This window comes from Poromitra crassiceps, assembly GCF_964638095.1.
Source record: "Poromitra crassiceps genome assembly, contig: HAP1_SCAFFOLD_1917, whole genome shotgun sequence".
Lineage (NCBI taxonomy): Eukaryota > Metazoa > Chordata > Actinopteri > Beryciformes > Melamphaidae > Poromitra > Poromitra crassiceps.
In genome coordinates this window covers 1-18,304 of record NW_028150499.1, presented here as the reverse complement: position 1 = coordinate 18,304, position 18,304 = coordinate 1, and the positions used below count along the sequence as shown (strand labels likewise).

The 18,304-nt window shown below is 43.7% G+C and overlaps 1 protein-coding gene across 1 annotated transcript; it reads right to left on the bottom strand.

Moving 5' to 3' along the window:
- Positions 1-4,499: 4,499 nt before the first annotated feature.
- On the bottom strand, positions 4,500-18,291 carry LOC310772080 (transcription elongation factor SPT6; the record flags this gene model as incomplete). The annotated part of the gene is made up of 20 exons (XM_083664547.1): positions 18,213-18,291; positions 17,103-17,358; positions 15,056-15,157; positions 14,615-14,728; positions 14,399-14,488; positions 14,117-14,259; positions 12,752-12,897; positions 12,516-12,623; positions 12,223-12,352; positions 11,910-12,060; positions 11,649-11,803; positions 10,855-11,050; positions 10,527-10,666; positions 9,712-9,829; positions 8,915-8,991; positions 8,611-8,746; positions 7,106-7,243; positions 6,576-6,743; positions 6,349-6,476; positions 4,500-4,707 (listed from the first exon to the last, which is right to left on the bottom strand). Coding segments are annotated over exons 2-20 (2,646 nt in total), but the record flags the coding sequence as incomplete, so codon positions are not given.
- Positions 18,292-18,304: the final 13 nt, after the last annotated feature.

The following is an 18,304-nucleotide window of genomic DNA, read 5'->3' as shown; positions in this document are numbered from 1 at the left end:
CCATGTAATGTGAGGTGGTGACTGAATCAATACCAGAAGTTATTACTACACTGGACAAATAGGACACACCTCTTTATATTAGATTTTAGTGTTTTAGAGTCACTGCATCATATTACATGGAAGCTATTGAAATAAAACATGAAATTCCCATAAACATATTCACATAAAATACAAGAAGCACTAAAATCCGATATAAAGAGTTGTGCTATTTGTCCAGTCAGTGTAGTAATAATTTATGGTATTGATTTTGAGCATAGCCTGCTGGAGTCAGTGGGTCACTATCAATGGTCACATGAAATGGAAGCTATTGAAAAAACGATTAGAGCCATTACAGGGCTTAAAATTCACTTCGCAAACTAGGGTTGAATTCCCCCCTTATGTTCTTCAGATAGGGGGGATTTATAAATTTTGAGGGGGATCTATAGACTTTGGGGCGAGACACTAACCCGAGTTCCCATAAAAGTGCAAATACTCAAATAAAAATAGACTAGAATAGGGAGAAGTTGAAGTAGGGGGTCAAATCCATTAGCCTACTCAGCTCATATTATAAAAGTACAGTTACAGTAGGGCTGCTCGATTATGGCAAAAATCATAATCACGATTATTTTGATTGATATTGAGATCACGATTATTTAACACGATTACTCATTGACATTGAGAACATCATGAATTTATTGAACATTGACACTGGCTTTTCTTTTTAACATTGGATGTCTTTGGATTTTAGATATAATTGAAAATAAATAAATAAATACGGTAAGTCAAAATAAATAATAAAAGTGCAAAGATTTAGAAATAAAATAAAAACTCAAATAAATATACAGTATATGTAGGCCTACTATGTTGCAGTGAACTGCCACAACCAACTGCAACTATTAATCTACATTCAATATGTTGGTAAACATGAACTAGTAGTCCTTAAACCTCAAATCTAACCAAATGAGAACGCTATTGAGTAACGTTCCTTTACATTACATTAAATTACCGGTACTCATTTTGCAGATGGTTTTATCCAAAGCGACTTACGTTTAGGTTCATAATAGGCTATTGTTAATGTTTATCTGTGAGCTCGTTAGCTGTTGAATATGCGTTCGCATTGTAAAGAGTGTCCTGAATCGATGACACTTTGCGGTGGCAGGAGTAACTAGATGGGGCTTTGTCTTTTTGTTCATTTAGCGTTATTTCTTGGTCATAGACCACTTTGTGAGTGTTGCGGGGTGCTGCCACGACCGCGCATATCTTGACAGGTGGGTCAAAACTCGCATCGCAATTCCGTGCTGTATATTCGCATCACTCTTGATGTGTAAGTTACACATCAGTTACACATCAAGAGCGATGCGAATATACAGCACGGAATTGCGATGCGAGTTTTGACCCACCTGTCACAGCCACAGACTTGGAACAAACAGTGCAAGATATGCGCAGTGTAAGGACCTTTAAACTCGGCGAAACCATAGTGTTTCCACCCCACATACGTTGTTTCACCTCTCTTCTCGACCAGCGGCTCTGTTTCTGTGACTTCTGTCATTTATTCTTGTGCTACCACGGAAATAAGTGGGGAGGAGAAACGTGCCGAGGCTCTTCACACGACAGTCATTCACAACTCGAGCTGGTGTGCTTTGGGCTTTGGGGGAGGGGCCGAGCAAAGGAAGGGGTGCGCTTGATTTACAACACAAGACAGAACGAGAGAGACAAGAGCCGCAAAATCATTTGATGTCGATTATCTTGTTTTCATAATTGTGGACAGCCCAAAATCGTAATCATGATTAAAATTTGATTAATCGTCCAGCCCTAAGTTACAGAATGTTAAGCAGCTGAATTCACTATGTAATTCACACAGCACCATGCATTTTACAAATTGAGCAGCTCATTTCACCCTCCTTTTGCTCAAGCCTCAAGGTATGGAAATAGTATGTACCATTTCTGCTGAAACTTATCTTTAGGTTTGATCTTTTTCGTCTTTACATTATGGATGCTGCGTGTCTCGGGTTCATGAACGTCGTTCTCGTTCTCTGGATCATCAACAACGTCGACATCACTGGCACTCGGCAACAGGAGAATTAACGTTATTAATGTCATTATCACTATCGATTTCTTCATCGTCAATAACGTAAACATCACTGACACTGACGTTACTCTGTGTTACGTTAACGTTACCACTAGAAGTGCCTTGTTCACGAGAAACCAGCAGAGGAGCGTTGATGTCGAGAGAGGACTGAGTGGACAGAGCTAGCGTGCTAATGTTTGTTGTCAACTGGCCAAGGAAGTGAAATTTGGCCAGTCGTTTGAATGCAGCAACGTTCCGCACAAACACAGATCGGTCCACACAAACCATTGCCGGATTACTCCCCCTTTATAAATTGAAAATATGCGGGAATTCAGGAAAATGTGCGGGATTCCCGCAATCCCGCGCCGAATTTTAAGCCCTGCATTATTAGAGTAAGTTACGTTTTGTCAACAGTTACAGAAAATACATGTGCCATTATGTTATATTACATGGAAGGTTATTCATTGAAGATTACTATAACAATTAGGGATGCACGATATGGATTTTTTCAACTGATACGATAACCGATAAATATCTGCTTTTCCTGGCCGACTTTAAATTGGATCAGCTGGTGTCTGCTGTTGATTGAGCGGAGTTGGACCACAGACAGACTCCTGTCCCATATGATTTCGGACAATACAACACCAAGTTCCTCCTGCCATGCCTCTCTGATCCTCTCAGTGGAGGCCCTGATACAGCCATCAAACAGGTACATAAATCTAGAAATAATATGCCTGGAGTGGGGGGTCTCAACAGAACATCAAAAAAAGCATGTTCATTTGAGAGAACTTCAAAATCACGAATATTGGATCGAACATAATGTCTAACTTGAAGGTATCTGAGCCAGTGCGTGTTAGGCAACTCAAATGTCCCCCTCAGAAGTTCAAAGGATGCGAAATTACCATCTATGTATAAGTCTCTGGCGGAAACAAGCCCCTTTTCACTCCAGGCATGGTAGCTTCTGTCTGACCATGGGGCCAGAAAAGAATGATTAAAGCAAATCGGTGTGTGGACTGAAACGTCCGGTATATTCGTTGATATGTGATTTTAAATGTTTTTATTATTTGTGTGGACCCAAGGAAGACTAGCGACCACTTTGTGGAGGCTAATGGGGATCCGAATAAAGAATAAAGCGTGTCTTGAACTGGTTAAAAGTTATTATTGGCGGTGTTTTGAGCCTGGCGAACACTTAGTTAGCAAACGTAGCTCACAGCTAGCTAATGCCAGAGGCTAACGCCAGCTATTTACTGTAAACTCATACTGTAATGTATTCTGAATATGATACGTCCGTCGTTAGACAATAGGGGTGTCACAATATATCGTCCCACGAAATTTCGCGATAGTAAAACGTCACGATATGTATCGTTGAGATGAAATCTCATATCGCGATTTTTTTTTTTTTTTTTTTTTCAAAAATAGACTAAGAAACGTCTTTGTTTGTTGAAGTTCAATGTGTGGAAAGTAGTTCAGTTGAACAAGTCTCTGAAGAGACACATGAGAAGTTATACAGGAGAGAAACCATTCAATTGAGTTTCTGGCAAAACTGTTTACTTGACAGGAAAAACTGAAGATGCATAAAAAATAGACTAAGAAAAGTCTTGTTGTTTGAGTTTGAAGAAAAACTGAAGATGCATAATGAGAATTTATACTGCTGAGAAACCTTTTAGTTCAAAGTAAATCTAAGTGACGGTGTAACTCATTCCATTTCAAGATAAGCCTTATCTCCAATCTCATGTTTTTTCTAGTTGTTATTGTAATAACAATTTCCCACAACAGCATGTTTTGTATTTGTGCATTTCAAATAAAATACTACTTTTCCAGTCATATATTGTCATTATTCAAGTTTAAAAAAATATTGTTAAAATCAAATCGTTATCGTGAACCCAGTATCGTGATACGTATCGTATCGTGAACTGAGTGTATCGTGACACCCCTATTAGACAACCATAATTTCTGATGTCATCACCCGTTTTACCAACACTATATTTTTAGGACTTTGAGCACAAAATAATGTTATTTGTCAACAAAATACACTGGCGAACACTGTGGCTAATCAGCAGAGCAATGCAAAACACAGCTACACATGAAATGTGGAATATGGAAGGAAAGGAGGGCTTCGGCGTTCCTTAAAGTGAAAAAATGCTTACAGAAGGTGCTCTTTGGATGTTGGGGAAGGCATAGAGTTCATCAAAAAGGTTCCAAGGCACTCTTCTTCATTAAAAAGCTTTAATATAAGGCTAGTTCTTCATAGAACAGAATAAAACGGCCAACATGTTTCGGCCATAGGGCCTTCTTCAGGGCTAGTTGCAACTAACACATGAAATGTCTTAGAAATGACCAAATCCACTGGAGGCCTGGAGGGGGGCTTTAAGCCATTTAAAAATATCATTTTTGGAGCAAATTGCAATGTGAGAACCAGTGTGACTGTCAAAGCAACAGCAAGCGCACTGACCTGTCTCTCCAGCTCTTCGGCGAAGGCATCCAGGTCCAGATCTTTGAGACGTTCTGGGTTTTCCAGGATCTCCTCGAGAGCCCCGGCGGGGTTGGCGTCTTCTGCCGACTCGTCGTACTCCAGGGCGTCCACAGCCATCTTACGAGCCCACTCATATGTCTCGGGGTGCACACGAGACCCATCCAGAACCTCGATGTAGGAGTCCGTGCTGTGCAGAGTGTGTGGGAAAATAAAAGCCAACTGGTCAACTTAAGTGTAAAATAGGGCTGCTCGATAAATCGATTTTGAATCGTAATCGAATTAATTAGTTAGGAGGACGATGTTAAAAAAATGAAAATCGTAAAATCAATTTTTTTTAACGAGGGTAATTACGTTACGGTGGGGCGGCTCTCTGTCATGTACGCGTGCTGTAGCAGCATGCGTACATGACACTACCCGTCTTTTCTCCCCTGCTGTAAAGTCTCTCTGGGAGGCTGTGACTACTGCTGGCTACTAAAGACAGCAGCAATGAACTTATTTCAACCCCTCCAAAAAGCACTGTGTGAGCACTGAGCAGCGTGTTGCACTGCGGGGCGGGCTGTGCAAGATAACGATTACCACAACACACACGAACAAAGATGTTATCACTAGACGCTGAAATGTTGTCTTTAGTTCACATAACAACACGTGAGGCCACCGAGTAACGTTAGGACTCGCCTCCAAAAGCGCAAATCCACCAGTGTCAAGTGACTGCAGGTTAGCAAGCAACAGCCAGGAAGTTGTGCATAGCAAGTGAAAAAAAAAGAGGAAAAAAAGAGCTCTGCAAGGCAACAAATGTTTAGAGAAATATAATAGTATAAAAAAAATCAAAATTGAAAATCGAGTTTTGAGAGAAAAAATCGTTAATTAAATTTTTAGGCAAAATCGAACAGCCCTACTGTAAAATGGTGATAATCAACATCTTCGCAATGCTTTCAGGCAAAAAGAGAAACTGGTTGCCACTTGAAGGAGTGAGCTGCCCCACAAAAACGTGCATGCAATGTAGGAAGTTAGCCAGGGCAGGGTCACAGGCATAAATGTCCAAAGAAATCTCAGAATGCCCCTAAACACTGTGATGGAGAGGCAAAAGTTGTTCCTAAGATTTAGATAATTTTATTTTCATTCAATTAATTTAAAGGAGAATTAATTTTTTTTTTCACCCCAGACCTTATTTCCAGCTTAAAATATGATGTTTTACTCACCCAAATAACTTTGGTTTAATTCGGATGCCCACGGAAAATATTCAGCTCGGAGTAGTATCCTCAAACAGGCTATAACGGGCGCAAACGGGGCATGCTGCATGCGCTCTGTAAATAACACCTTTTCTGTCACATCGTGGTTCATTGTGGTTGTTATATAATTATAAGAACATGAATTAGCTATCTAACGAAGCTCCGTGCTGCCGACAACCTGCTCTGTTTGCTGTCCGAGTGTCCGTCACATAGATAACATCTCCCGCTTTATTATGTTATTTATATGTTTGTAATCGATATGTGGCCTTATTCCACACGAGTGGCAATTGAATTGAATCGTCCATAATCTTGACATCAGATCATATCTATATGCCAAGCTAGGCTGCTAAGCTAACAACAACACAACAGAGACAGAGTCAACTCTGACCTGCCCCGGATGGGCTTACAGTGCTTACAGTATGTTCTTCTTCTGTGGTTTATCTTCTTCTTCTGTTACCAAACAGAAGCACTTCTCACTCACAAAATGTTGTAAATGCCCCCATTTTTTGACAGTAAACATTGTTTTAATTTCCTACACTGCCTGCATGACCCAAGTATGTCTAAATAGAAGCCCACACTTTTACTCAAGACAGACACACCTGTCTCCAAGCGAGGCGGTGTCGATCTTGATGAAACCGGCACAGTTGATGAAGACCTTGGGTCCCATGTGACACATGGTGACCAGCTGGGTTCGGTTTTCCAAACGAGTGTTGTTCTGCTTCAGGATCTGTAGAAAGACAAGGAACACAGTTGCTTGTTATGGCAACAGATAAGGCAGTATAGTTTCAGATAGAGGCCGCAGAACGCCAGCAGCACACTCGCTTACCTTGAGCAGTTGGGAGCCCTTCCTTGGTCCCAGGCCACATACATACTGCACTAGGCTCTGAGTGTAAGGATGGGCGATGGCCCTGTTGACGTCCACTCCCACCTCGTTTACCCGGTTGATGAATTCACAGTACAGCGCACTGAGCAGATCCTCCTTCACCACATGTTCCTGAGGAGGAGGGAGGGGAGGAACAAAGGACAGGGCTGACTACACAATTATGGATGTTAGAGGAGCCCCTTTTCATTTTGATGGTGGATGATACAACTGTCAATGGGTTGACTCAGGCTAATTGCAACCCTCAAACCAGCTAAAACTCCCCTTTGTTCAACTGATAACCCCAATATTACATGATTAAACTCATAGCAATGCATGCATATGACAAGTTTCGAGATAACACTATTCTAGATTATGTATATTTAGACCAAAACCATCCATTCTAGCTTTGAGCAACATCACAGGATAACACAATATTTGGTTGTGAGACTTTCTGATAACACCACCCCACCACGCGTTGACCCGCGTAATCTCACCTGAAGTGGGTTCAGTTTTAGACAGAGAATGTCTTCATCGCTGCTGCAGACCTGAGCGTACTCCACCAGAGGATCCTGGATCTTCCTGGCTATTGACACAGCCTGCCGCAACAGGGGAGGGTAATCCCTGAAATCAGCCTGAACAGGGACAGAGGAGAGGGGAGGAAAGAAAAGGTAGAAATCAGGGGACAAAACAACATGAGGATAAAACACACAAGTGTAGGTGGGCTGACTTGAACAAGGTCTGGTTAAAAGCTCTTCTTGCTGGGAGTATGTGTATAATGAGTGTAGGTGGACTGACTTGAAAGCGGTCTGGTTAAAAGCTCTTCTTGATGGGAGTATGTGTATAATGAGTGTAGGTGGACTGACTTGAACAAGGTCTGGTTAAAAGCTCTTCTTGCTGGGAGTATGTGTATAATGAGTGTAGGTGGACTGACTTGAACAAGGTCTGGTTAAAAGCTCTTCTTGCTGGGAGTATGTGTATAATGAGTGTAGGTGGACTGACTTGAACAAGGTCTGGTTAAAAGCTCTTCTTGCTGGGAGTATGTGTATAATGAGTGTAGGTGGACTGACTTGAAAGCGGTCTGGTTAAAAGCTCTTCTGGCTGGGAGTATGTGTATAATGAGTGTAGGTGGACTGACTTGAAAACAGTCTGGTTAAAAGCTCTTCTTGCTGGGAGTATGTGTATAATGAGTGTAGGTGGACTGACTTGAAAACGGTCTGGTTAAAAGCTCTTCTTGCTGGGAGTATGTGTATAATGAGTGTAGGTGGACTGACTTGAAAACGGTCTGGTTAAAAGCTCTTCTTGCTGGGAGTATGTGTATGATGAGTGTAGGTGGGCTGACTTGAAAACGGTCTGGTTAAAAGCTATTCTTGCTGGGAGTATGTGTATAATGAGTGGAGGTGGACTGACTTGAAAACGGTCTGGTTAAAAGCTCTTCTTGCTGGGAGTATGTGTATGATGAGTGTAGGTGGACTGACTTGAAAACGGTCTGGTTAAAAGCTCTTCTTGCTGGGAGTATGTGTATAATGAGTGTAGGTGGACTGACTTGAAAACGGTCTGGTTAAAAGCACTTCTGGCTGGGAGTATGTGTATAATGAGTGTAGGTGGGCTGACTTGAACAAGGTCTGGTTAAAAGCTCTTCTTGCTGGGAGTATGTGTATAATGAGTGTAGGTGGACTGACTTGAACAAGGTCTGGTTAAAAGCTCTTCTTGCTGGGAGTATGTGTATAATGAGTGTAGGTGGACTGACTTGAAAACGGTCTGGTTAAAAGCTCTTCTTGCTGGGAGTATGTGTATAATGAGTGTAGGTGGGCTGACTTGAAAACGGTCTGGTTAAAAGCTCTTCTTGCTGGGAGTATGTGTATAATGAGTGTAGGTGGACTGACTTGAAAACAGTCTGGTTAAAAGCTCTTCTTGCTGGGAGTATGTGTATAATGTAGGGAGGTCTGGGTTTGGAAGATGTTTTTGGTGGAGTAGTTGAGAATTAGAATTAAGCATTTACCTCAGACTTCGGGCTGTTCATGTAGAGTGTAGCCAATTCATTGTCAACCAGCTCCACTCCCACAGCGGGCAGAGAAGACTCTTGCTCAAGCTCACTGACAGCTCTCTTGATGTCTTCCATTATCATATGGGCATCTCTGCACACACAAGGAAGATTTTGAACATATCAATACATTTTCCAGAGGTCACAATTTGACTAGATTCTGCTGCAAATGTGGATCTAGAACAGACTAAAGCCAAAGGTTTAATTAAAAGGAGTTACCAACAAGCTTCCCTGGACATACAGAAAGACATCAAATATTCACCTATTCTCCCCAGCAACAGCCACCACATGAGGTTTCTTGCTGCTCAGAAACTTCTTCAGGCTCTCAATGTCGTGGGCCTGAGGATGAGACACACACACACACACACACACACACACACACACACACACACACACACACACACACACACATTAAATATTTATTTATGTCCACATAAATACAAAGTATGCAAAGGACATAAACAGTAATAGTGCAGTCAAAGGCTGGGAGTCAGTCAGTTACATGAGTGCCCAGACGGCAAACACAATAATGCATACACATAAGAAACACACAGGATGATAACATGGCAGGTTGATATATACAGTTATACTGTAATGCAAGATAGAGGTCAGTATCCACTTCATGGGTACAAAAAGCAGCGCCTCCTCCATATTGAGCGGCTGCCGATAATAGTAGATATTGAACAGTATCTTGCCAACTGCTTGGCCCTTCTCTTTAGGAGATCAGCCATCTGAAGGCCTCTCACAACCAGCTTATGGACATGACCTAGGCTACCAAATATGAAAACTAGAAGTTTACACCTGTAGCCCAGCTGTGAAATGGTCTGTTCTAGCTGTTGGTATTTCATCATCTTGGTTAGAAAGGCCTCCTCTAGGCTGTGGTCAAAGGTACAGCCAACCTCTAGAACAAACACCTCTCTGAGATTTTCATTGGCAACAACAACATCAGGAGCCACCCCATATTTACCACAAGGAAAGTGATCAGTCAAACATAACACTTTCTGGAACAGAAAGGCATATCTGAGTGTACAGGAGGACATGTATGTCCTCTGCTTGTACCTTCTTCTCTCTCTCATCCTCCCTAAAGGCGTTCCTCCTCTTCAAGAAGTAGGGCAGACGCAAGAAGTCGACCACCTCTCCTTCTCCATTGATCAGAGCACAGAACACTGGTGTATCTCTGTGAAAACCAAATCAGAAGAGTGAAGTCTGAGCCCAAAAAAAAATCGATTTAAAACACACACTTGTGTCCTATCATGACACCTTTAGTATAATATCCAACGGCTAATGATTTCAAACACCAAGCATGGAGGATGGATGAAGTTGCTGGATGTTAATTTGCCAACCACAAATATGTATCATAGATGCACTGAATGGTGATTTGATTTGGCTGTTGAGAATGAATGGGAAGCCAAAAGATTTATTGAAAGAACTACACATGTATGTCCAAAACCTCTCGATCCTCTCTTATGCAGGAGTGGAACAGGCAGAGGACCTCAGCCATCGAGAGATCCCTCAACCAGTTCCTCTACCCTCAGATGGCCTCAGATGGATCTCTTGAATCTTTTTAACATAACAGTAACTAGTAATATACATGAAAAGCACTATAGAGCAGGAGGCCTATTTTCACAATGCATATAACAGTTGGGAACTGCTATGAACACTTGTGAGTATTACATGATTGTGTGACCGCAAATACACAGTACATCTGCAACATTTAAAAGTGTGCTCTCTGTGTTCACATTCTTGAAAGAAGATTTGGGAGGAAAGCTCTCCATAAGGACGCAGGCATCGTGTTTAGCATTCTTGGTAAAGACAGATACACATTTTGTCTGGCAAAAAAAGAAAATATCCTAACACAAATATGGGTTACATACCTGCTGTCTGCATAGGCTACCCCAAGTACTCGGATGCCTTTGCCCTGACTCTCATCCATCAGATCGTCATCTTCCTCAACCTGCTGATCTGGTCTGTAAGGAGACACCTTCAGCCAGTTGTACAACCGGCGACGGCAGGACTGGAAGTAGAAATGGACATGGGACACAGCATGAGCATGCGTAAAAAAAAAAAAAAAAAAAAAAAAAAAAAAATCAATGGTAAAAGATGTTTATTAAATGACATTTTACACAAGATACACACGTGGCTAGATTATCAAATGAAATGTGCATGGAAATAGGGCTAATACTGGATATCAGGCCAAGTTACCCTGACAATGTTCTCCTTGGCTTCAGCGATGAGTTTGCTCTTCAGCTCCTTGGCCATCTGAGGGTAGAGGAACTGGTTGAGGGATCTCTCGATGGCTGAGGTCCTCTGCCTGTTCCACTCCTGCACCTGGTGACTGAACTCATCCCTGTAGTAGAACTGCTTGATCTCATCAAAGTAGGTCTGGTCACCGGCATACCTAAGGAATAAGGGAGGGAAGGAACGGATAGTTACATCAGATCCTGTGCTTGCTAAATGTCCTATGGCCAAATAAGGTGCATTGGGAAGAGAGTTGACAGGGGTTATGAGCCTTAGTTTGTAGTTTGTAGTTCATAAGAGCATGACTCCACACATCTAAGTCCAGGATATTTAACCTCAGGATATTGATGCTTATTGATAAGCAATAAAGACAATTGGCACGTAAGGTATACTTACTCTACGGATTTGCTTACTTAGACGTACTCCACTATTTTGCTCCTACCGCATTTAATACTGTTTACTATTTATACTGTTTATACTGTTTATTCCATGCTATGTTGTGTTCTTTCTTCTTATTCTGCTTATTTTACTATCGCATTACTGTATTTTATTTTATGCTATGTGTGTTATGTGAACGAGCAACTGTAACTTGTCCCAATTTCCCCCCGGGGTTCATTAAAGTCTTTCTGATTCTGATTCTGATGATGGGTTTTGGTTTGACAAGACTTGACAAAGCATACCGACCATTAAACTGACCTAACTCATGTCTTTGAGTTACAGATCTTTCCCCTTATTTTAGTTCAGTGTATCCCTCTTACCCTTTGACCCCTATAAGGTCAATACAGATGTCAATGGTGAGCAGCCCCTCTTCCTCTGCCAGGCACATCTTCAGGAACTGATCTCCATTCAGCTCTTTCACAGCCTTGTTCTTGAGATACTTGAATGAATAGGCAAAGTGAGCCTCGTCCACTTCCTACAGCCAGCAGGCAAAGGGTAATGAAGGTCAATTTAGAATTGTACTCAGAGCACACATTGGCATCCAATTACATTTCATGAGCAAACATAACATTTGTCTGTACCTTCCTGCCCTTCTTGGTAGGCTTGATGTTGATCTTGGCTCTCTCCTGGAAGGTCTGTCTGAGGACATGTCTGACCAGAGGTTCACGCGCAATCTGCATGGCCACCATGTACCTGGTCCCTTCCAGCACTGCCTCAGGAGTGGTGAACTGACTGCAGAGTGCAGAAAAGAAAGCTCAGTATGGAAACCCTCACTTAATACACGAGAAGAGTGGAAAAATACTCTTTACTTTTTTTTTAATACTACTACTTTTTCAATGTAATTTTCAAAATGTTCAGAGGATAACTGTGTAGTGGGAGTTCACGGAAGCTTGCCTGCAAACATAATCTTTGGCCAGCTCCACAGGCTCAGCAGGGAACTGCTCTGTCTCGTGACGCTGGTAGCTGTCTCTCAGATTTTCTCCAAACTGCTCGGGAGTTAATCCAAACTTTTTGGCCAAACCATCTGCAGTGGGGGAAACGGAAATAACCGAGTGAGAAAGTGTAGGATAAAGTAATTGGTGGCCATTCCTAACAATCTGTCATGTGTTTTTCCCAATCCAGTGTACGAGGTTGTATGGCCGGAGATGTATATCTGAATAGTGTTCCAGGTAGGAAAGGTGACTAACCGAGGCCTACGCTCTGACAGATGCTGTACATGTCCCTGCGAGACGCCAGCTTGAGGTCAGGTCCTTTGTGTTCCTCTTCTTCCTCTACCTCCACCTCCTCCTCATCACCTATAGAGGGAAAACCCAAAAAAAGAACATGGAAAAAAAAACTGAACAAGTAGTAGAAAACTGCATTCTTCCATTCATCCATAACATTGGCCCATGGACCCTTCCATTCACCAAGCCACTCCTCTTACCATCCTCTGACACTTCCTTGATCCTCTTGAGCCTCTTTTTGCTGGTCTTGGCAGCATTCTGCATTTTTGGGATGTCTCGGCCATAGTAGAGCAGAAAGTGGTTGTACACGTCGCTCAACTCGTCGAGGCTCTGGACATCTTTCAGTCTACAGCAATAGAGCAGAACAAGAGGTGTGAGGAGAGGTGAATAGTAGGGATGTTCATCAATAATCGATAATCGATCATTGATCGTTGAGGAATGAATTCGATCATGTGGAATTTTTATCGATTATGGTTTGTTTTTTTGCGGACTAGGTTTGGGTGGAATTCGTTCCTCCTCGCACCACTCCATTGCACAGCCGACTAACGTGAGGCGGAGCTTCATATAGTCTGCTGGACGGGGGCCTTTGTGCCAAGAAAACTGTTTTAAACATGGGGAATTCACACCGGCATGTGCCGGGGACACAAACAAACGCACCCAGCGGTCTGCGGACCTCAGTGAGGCTGTTATAACTATGACACTTCGTACACTTCTCTCCTAATTTTCAACAAAGTGTGAGTAACGGTACACGTGTTTAAGTGAATTCAAGTCGTTTTATTTGTTTATAACGTTATGAACTATGAAGTAGCAGCAGTCAGCATGGACTCAGCTAGCCTTTAGCTGCTAACGCCCACCTGAATCAATTCACACACATCTCGTGGCAAATAATAATATCCACGCGTCGGACTCTGAGAGCAGCTGGATGGAACTCGACCATCAGGACAGATGAGGTTTTTGTCACGAGTTTATAAGCCTGGAAGCCGCGGCCGGTGAGCTGAGTCCTACTTTCAAAATGTGAGTACAGTAGCCTAGCTAGCTAGTGTAAGGCTGTGACTGTGGTTGTCAACGTTACCGCGGGCACGCTCATGACGTTATAAGGACGCGCCGAGCTCAGGCACGCCGATTGCCTTGTATCATGTAACCTGACATGTAACATGTTTGTTTACCTGGCCACAGCGCTAGTGTCTGATATTCTTACAACACAGCGGCATCGCCATTATAGCTGGCCGAGAACGCGCAACGTTATTACCAGACCAGAGTAAAAATATATATATATATATTATTACGCTATCGATAATCGATAATTGATCGTTAATTTTTCATTTCGCATTGAGTTTTTCAGCCCTAGTTTATTGCCCATCACTCTGCGAACTCTGTACTTTATCACTTATTCTTTATTTCTTTTGAGGTCCCTTGCTATGAACTCCTAAGATCAGTCACACTCATGTACATACTGAAACAAATTCCAATCAACTCTGTTGACATGGCAATAAAGTATTGAATCTTGAATCTTGAAAAGAGATTAAGCCTCTTTCATCCCTTCCACCTCTGCCCTCCAGACTCACCTCTCCATATCAGCGGTGTCCAGAGCACAGATGCCATCAGCCAGAGGCTTGTCAGGGTCAGCGGAGATCTGCTCATACTGGTAGGACTGCATCCTCCGGAACAGACGAGTCAGGTTCTGCTTCCGGGTTTTCAGTTGAGTCCACTGGTGGGTCAGGGGGGGTTAGAGGTCAAGAGAGAGGAAGTGGCGTTTGGACACCAAGACGTGATCAAAGCAAATCATGTCAGTGATTGTGTTAGTATGTAATCGATTTGCTTTGTGAAAACAACAACAGCAAGCATACCTTCTCATCCCACTGCCACACCTTCCACAGGTCATTGATGTTCAGCTCTGGCTCCACATATTCCTTCCTGTAGAAAGCTATGAAGGGAACCTGCGAGGAACATTGGATAGAGCAACAGTTTATTAACCACATTGACAAGCTGTTTTGCCATATCGTTTCTAGAAGAAGGGGACAGATGGGAGAATTCCATCATATGGGTTTTGGGTCAGCCAGTACCTCAAACTGTTGATTCCTCATGAAGTTGAGGGCCTCCTTGATCTTGGCAATTGTGCTGGGGCCTTTCCTGCTGAAGTTTGTAGTTGTCCCTCTGTCTAGATAATCTGTGCTCTCCTGAATACAGAAATATAAGAAGGTAAAGTATTTAGATAAATATATGGCAATCAAGGGAATGTTGTGTATGTGATCTCATTAGTCATACCGTTTTTCAGCCAAAATGTCAAAGACTAAAAACATGTTATTAAGCATATTGGAAATGTGGCTGATGTGTATGCATGGTATGTGAATATAAAGTATGTCCACAATTCTAATGATTTGTCCAACAAGGTGGAATCCAACAATTTACTTTGTTTTGTTGAAGAATACATGGAACTCTGTGTGTGTGTGTGTGTGTGTGTGTGTGTGTGTGTGTTTCCTGAGTCTGTATGGCAAAGGGCGTACCTGCATGGAGATAGTAAGGGTGGAGAAGCCATGTCTGAAGATCCACTCTGCTTCCTCCTCCAGCTCATCGTCCTCAGCAGGTTTAACAGGGATGGATCTCAACTACAAGACAGAGAACAGGGAGTCAGGAAGACGGGCACTCAGGAAGACAGACAGGCACTCAGGAAGACAGACACTCAGGAAGACAGACAGACAGACAGGCACTCAGGAAGACAGACAGACAGGCACTCAGGAAGACAGACACTCAGGAAGACAGACAGACAGGCACTCAGGAAGACAGACAGACAGGCACTCAGGAAGACAGACACTCAGGAAGACAGACAGACAGGCACTCAGGAAGACAGACAGGCACTCAGGAAGACAGACAGACAGGCACTCAGGAAGACAGACACTCAGGAAGACAGACAGGCACTCAGGAAGACAGGCACTCAGGAAGACAGGCACTCAGGAAGACAGGCACTCAGGAAGACAGACACTCAGGAAGACAGACACTCAGGAAGACAGACAGGCACTCAGGAAGACAGGCACTCAGGAAGACAGGCACTCAGGAAGACAGACACTCAGGAAGACGGGGACTCAGGAAGACGGGCACTCAGGAAGACAGACACTCAGGAAGACGGGCAATCAGGAAGACAGGCACTCAGGAAGACGGGGACTCAGGAAGACGGGCACTCAGGAAGACAGGCACTCAGGAAGACAGGCACTCAGGAAGACAGGCACTCAGGAAGACAGACACTCAGGAAGACAGACACTCAGGAAGACAGCACTCAGGAAGACAGGCACTCAGGAAGATAGGCACTCAGAAAGACAGGCACTCAGGAAGACAGGCACTCAGGAAGACAGGCACTCAGGAAGACAGGCACTCAGGAAGACAGACACTCAGGAAGACGGCACTCAGGAAGACACTCAGGAAGACGGCACTCAGGAAGACAGGCACTCAGGAAGACAGGCACTCAGGAAGACAGGCACTCAGGAAGACAGGCACTCAGGAAGACAGACACTCAGGAAGACAGCACTCAGGAAGACAGGCACTCAGGAAGATAGGCACTCAGAAAGACAGGCACTCAGGAAGACAGGCACTCAGGAAGACAGGCACTCAGGAAGACAGGCACTCAGGAAGACAGACACTCAGGAAGACACTCAGGAAGACGGCACTCAGGAAGACAGGCACTCAGGAAGACAGGCACTCAGGAAGACAGACAGGCACTCAGGAAGACGGGCACTCAGGAAGACAGGCACTCAGAAAGACAGGCACTCAGAAAGACAGGCACTCAGGAAGACAGGCACTCAGGAAGACAGGCACTCAGGAAGACAGGCACTCAGGAAGACAGGCACTCAGGAAGACAGACACTCAGGAAGACAGACACTCAGGAAGACAGACACTCAGGAAGACAGCACTCAGGAAGACAGGCACTCAGGAAGATAGGCACTCAGAAAGACAGGCACTCAGGAAGACAGGCACTCAGGAAGACAGGCACTCAGGAAGACAGGCACTCAGGAAGACAGGCACTCAGGAAGACAGACACTCAGGAAGACACTCAGGAAGACGGCACTCAGGAAGACAGGCACTCAGGAAGACGGGCACTCAGGAAGACAGGCACTCAGGAAGACAGGCACTCAGGAAGACGGGCACTCAGGAAGACAGGCACTCAGGAAGACAGGCACTCAGGAAGACAGGCACTCAGGAAGACAGACAGGCACTCAGGAAGACAGGCACTCAGAAAGACAGGCACTCAGGAAGACAGGCACTCAGGAAGACGGGGACTCAGGAAGACAGGCACTGAGAAAGACGGGCACTCAGACAGATGAAGACATTACAACCAGCTATGTTTATAACAAAATGCACAATCCATGTCGACGTTTCAAGACTTAATCATCTTTAAACCCGTCTCCTCCCTTCATCGACATTCACCTTTCATGACTAAAGTGAATCTGTGAAATCAATAAAGGAGTGTAGCTTTCACTTGGATTTTGGCCACAGTCTTCTACTTCGACGACAGACAATGCACAAGCAAATGCATGCAAATTAATACACACACACACACACCTGGAACCTCTCGGGCATGTCTGTAGAGCGGATCTCATTGTCCTGGTCGGTCATGTGGCTGCTTTCCAGCTCGCTGGGCTCATAGATCTCAAAGATGCTCTTCCTCCCCTGCCTCCTCTTCGTCTGCTTCTTGGGTCGTTCCCAGCTCTCGTCATCCTGGTCCTCTTCCTCCTCCTCACCCTGATCATAGGTTTCCATGTCGAAGTCTGCTAAATCAAAGTCGCCGCCGAAGATCTCCTGGGCCTCTTGGAGGGCTCTGCAGGAAAATAGATGATGTGAAGCAAGAGATGACAGGTTCCTTCACTCAGTTTTCACAACAGTTAATTTGCCGTTAGGTGTTTAATTTGACTGTAACTCCATCTTTAGCTTAAAGTCCCTGGAAACCAAAATCCACAAAAACCTTTAACTAACTACTAAACTACTAACTATTAAATGTAGGGTCTTATGTGAGTAATTGTGTGTCTCAGAAAGTACCTAGTTGACATTACTTTCAACCCTAACCCCAAAAATCGACACTTTTCTACAAGGTCTGGATTTCCATTTCCTCATTGAAGAGAGTGGTGCGCGCGGTGCTAAAATGCATGATCTTATCACGTCATAAGATTTAATCGAATCACACACACGCATGCACGCGCGCACACACACAGTAGCGCTGTGCACTCGCAGCAGCAGAGATCTCTTCCTCTCTGTCAGTAGGCTATGCGCCTAGCAACGCGCGAACACACACACTCCATCTCTCTTTCCTTCTCTCTCTCCGTTTTCCTCTCTCTCTCGGAGGCGACCTGCTGCAGACGGGACACGCCCACACAGTCCGCGGGAGAAAATACACTCTAAAATCCAATTGATTCTCATGACTTTTGCCATGACTGTCAAACCTAAATTTATATACTTTGCGACGTTCATCATCGTTCAAATTTGGCTGGTGGCTTATTAACATAGGTTCCTGTGATGAACTCAAAATGCTAAATAATAAAAAAATATTTCTGGTTTCCAGGGACTTTAAGTTAATTATGTTGTGGGAAATATGGAGGCAACAACAAGCTCTTCCCTTGCAATTTTATCACCTGCCCAGCAAGGACAAAGATATACACTGAAAACAAAGACACTCACGCATCTGTGTATCCTGAAAACTTCTTGCCCCTCTTCTTGGTGATGGGTTGGCCGTCATCGTCTACGATGAAATCGTCTATGTCTGCGGAGCA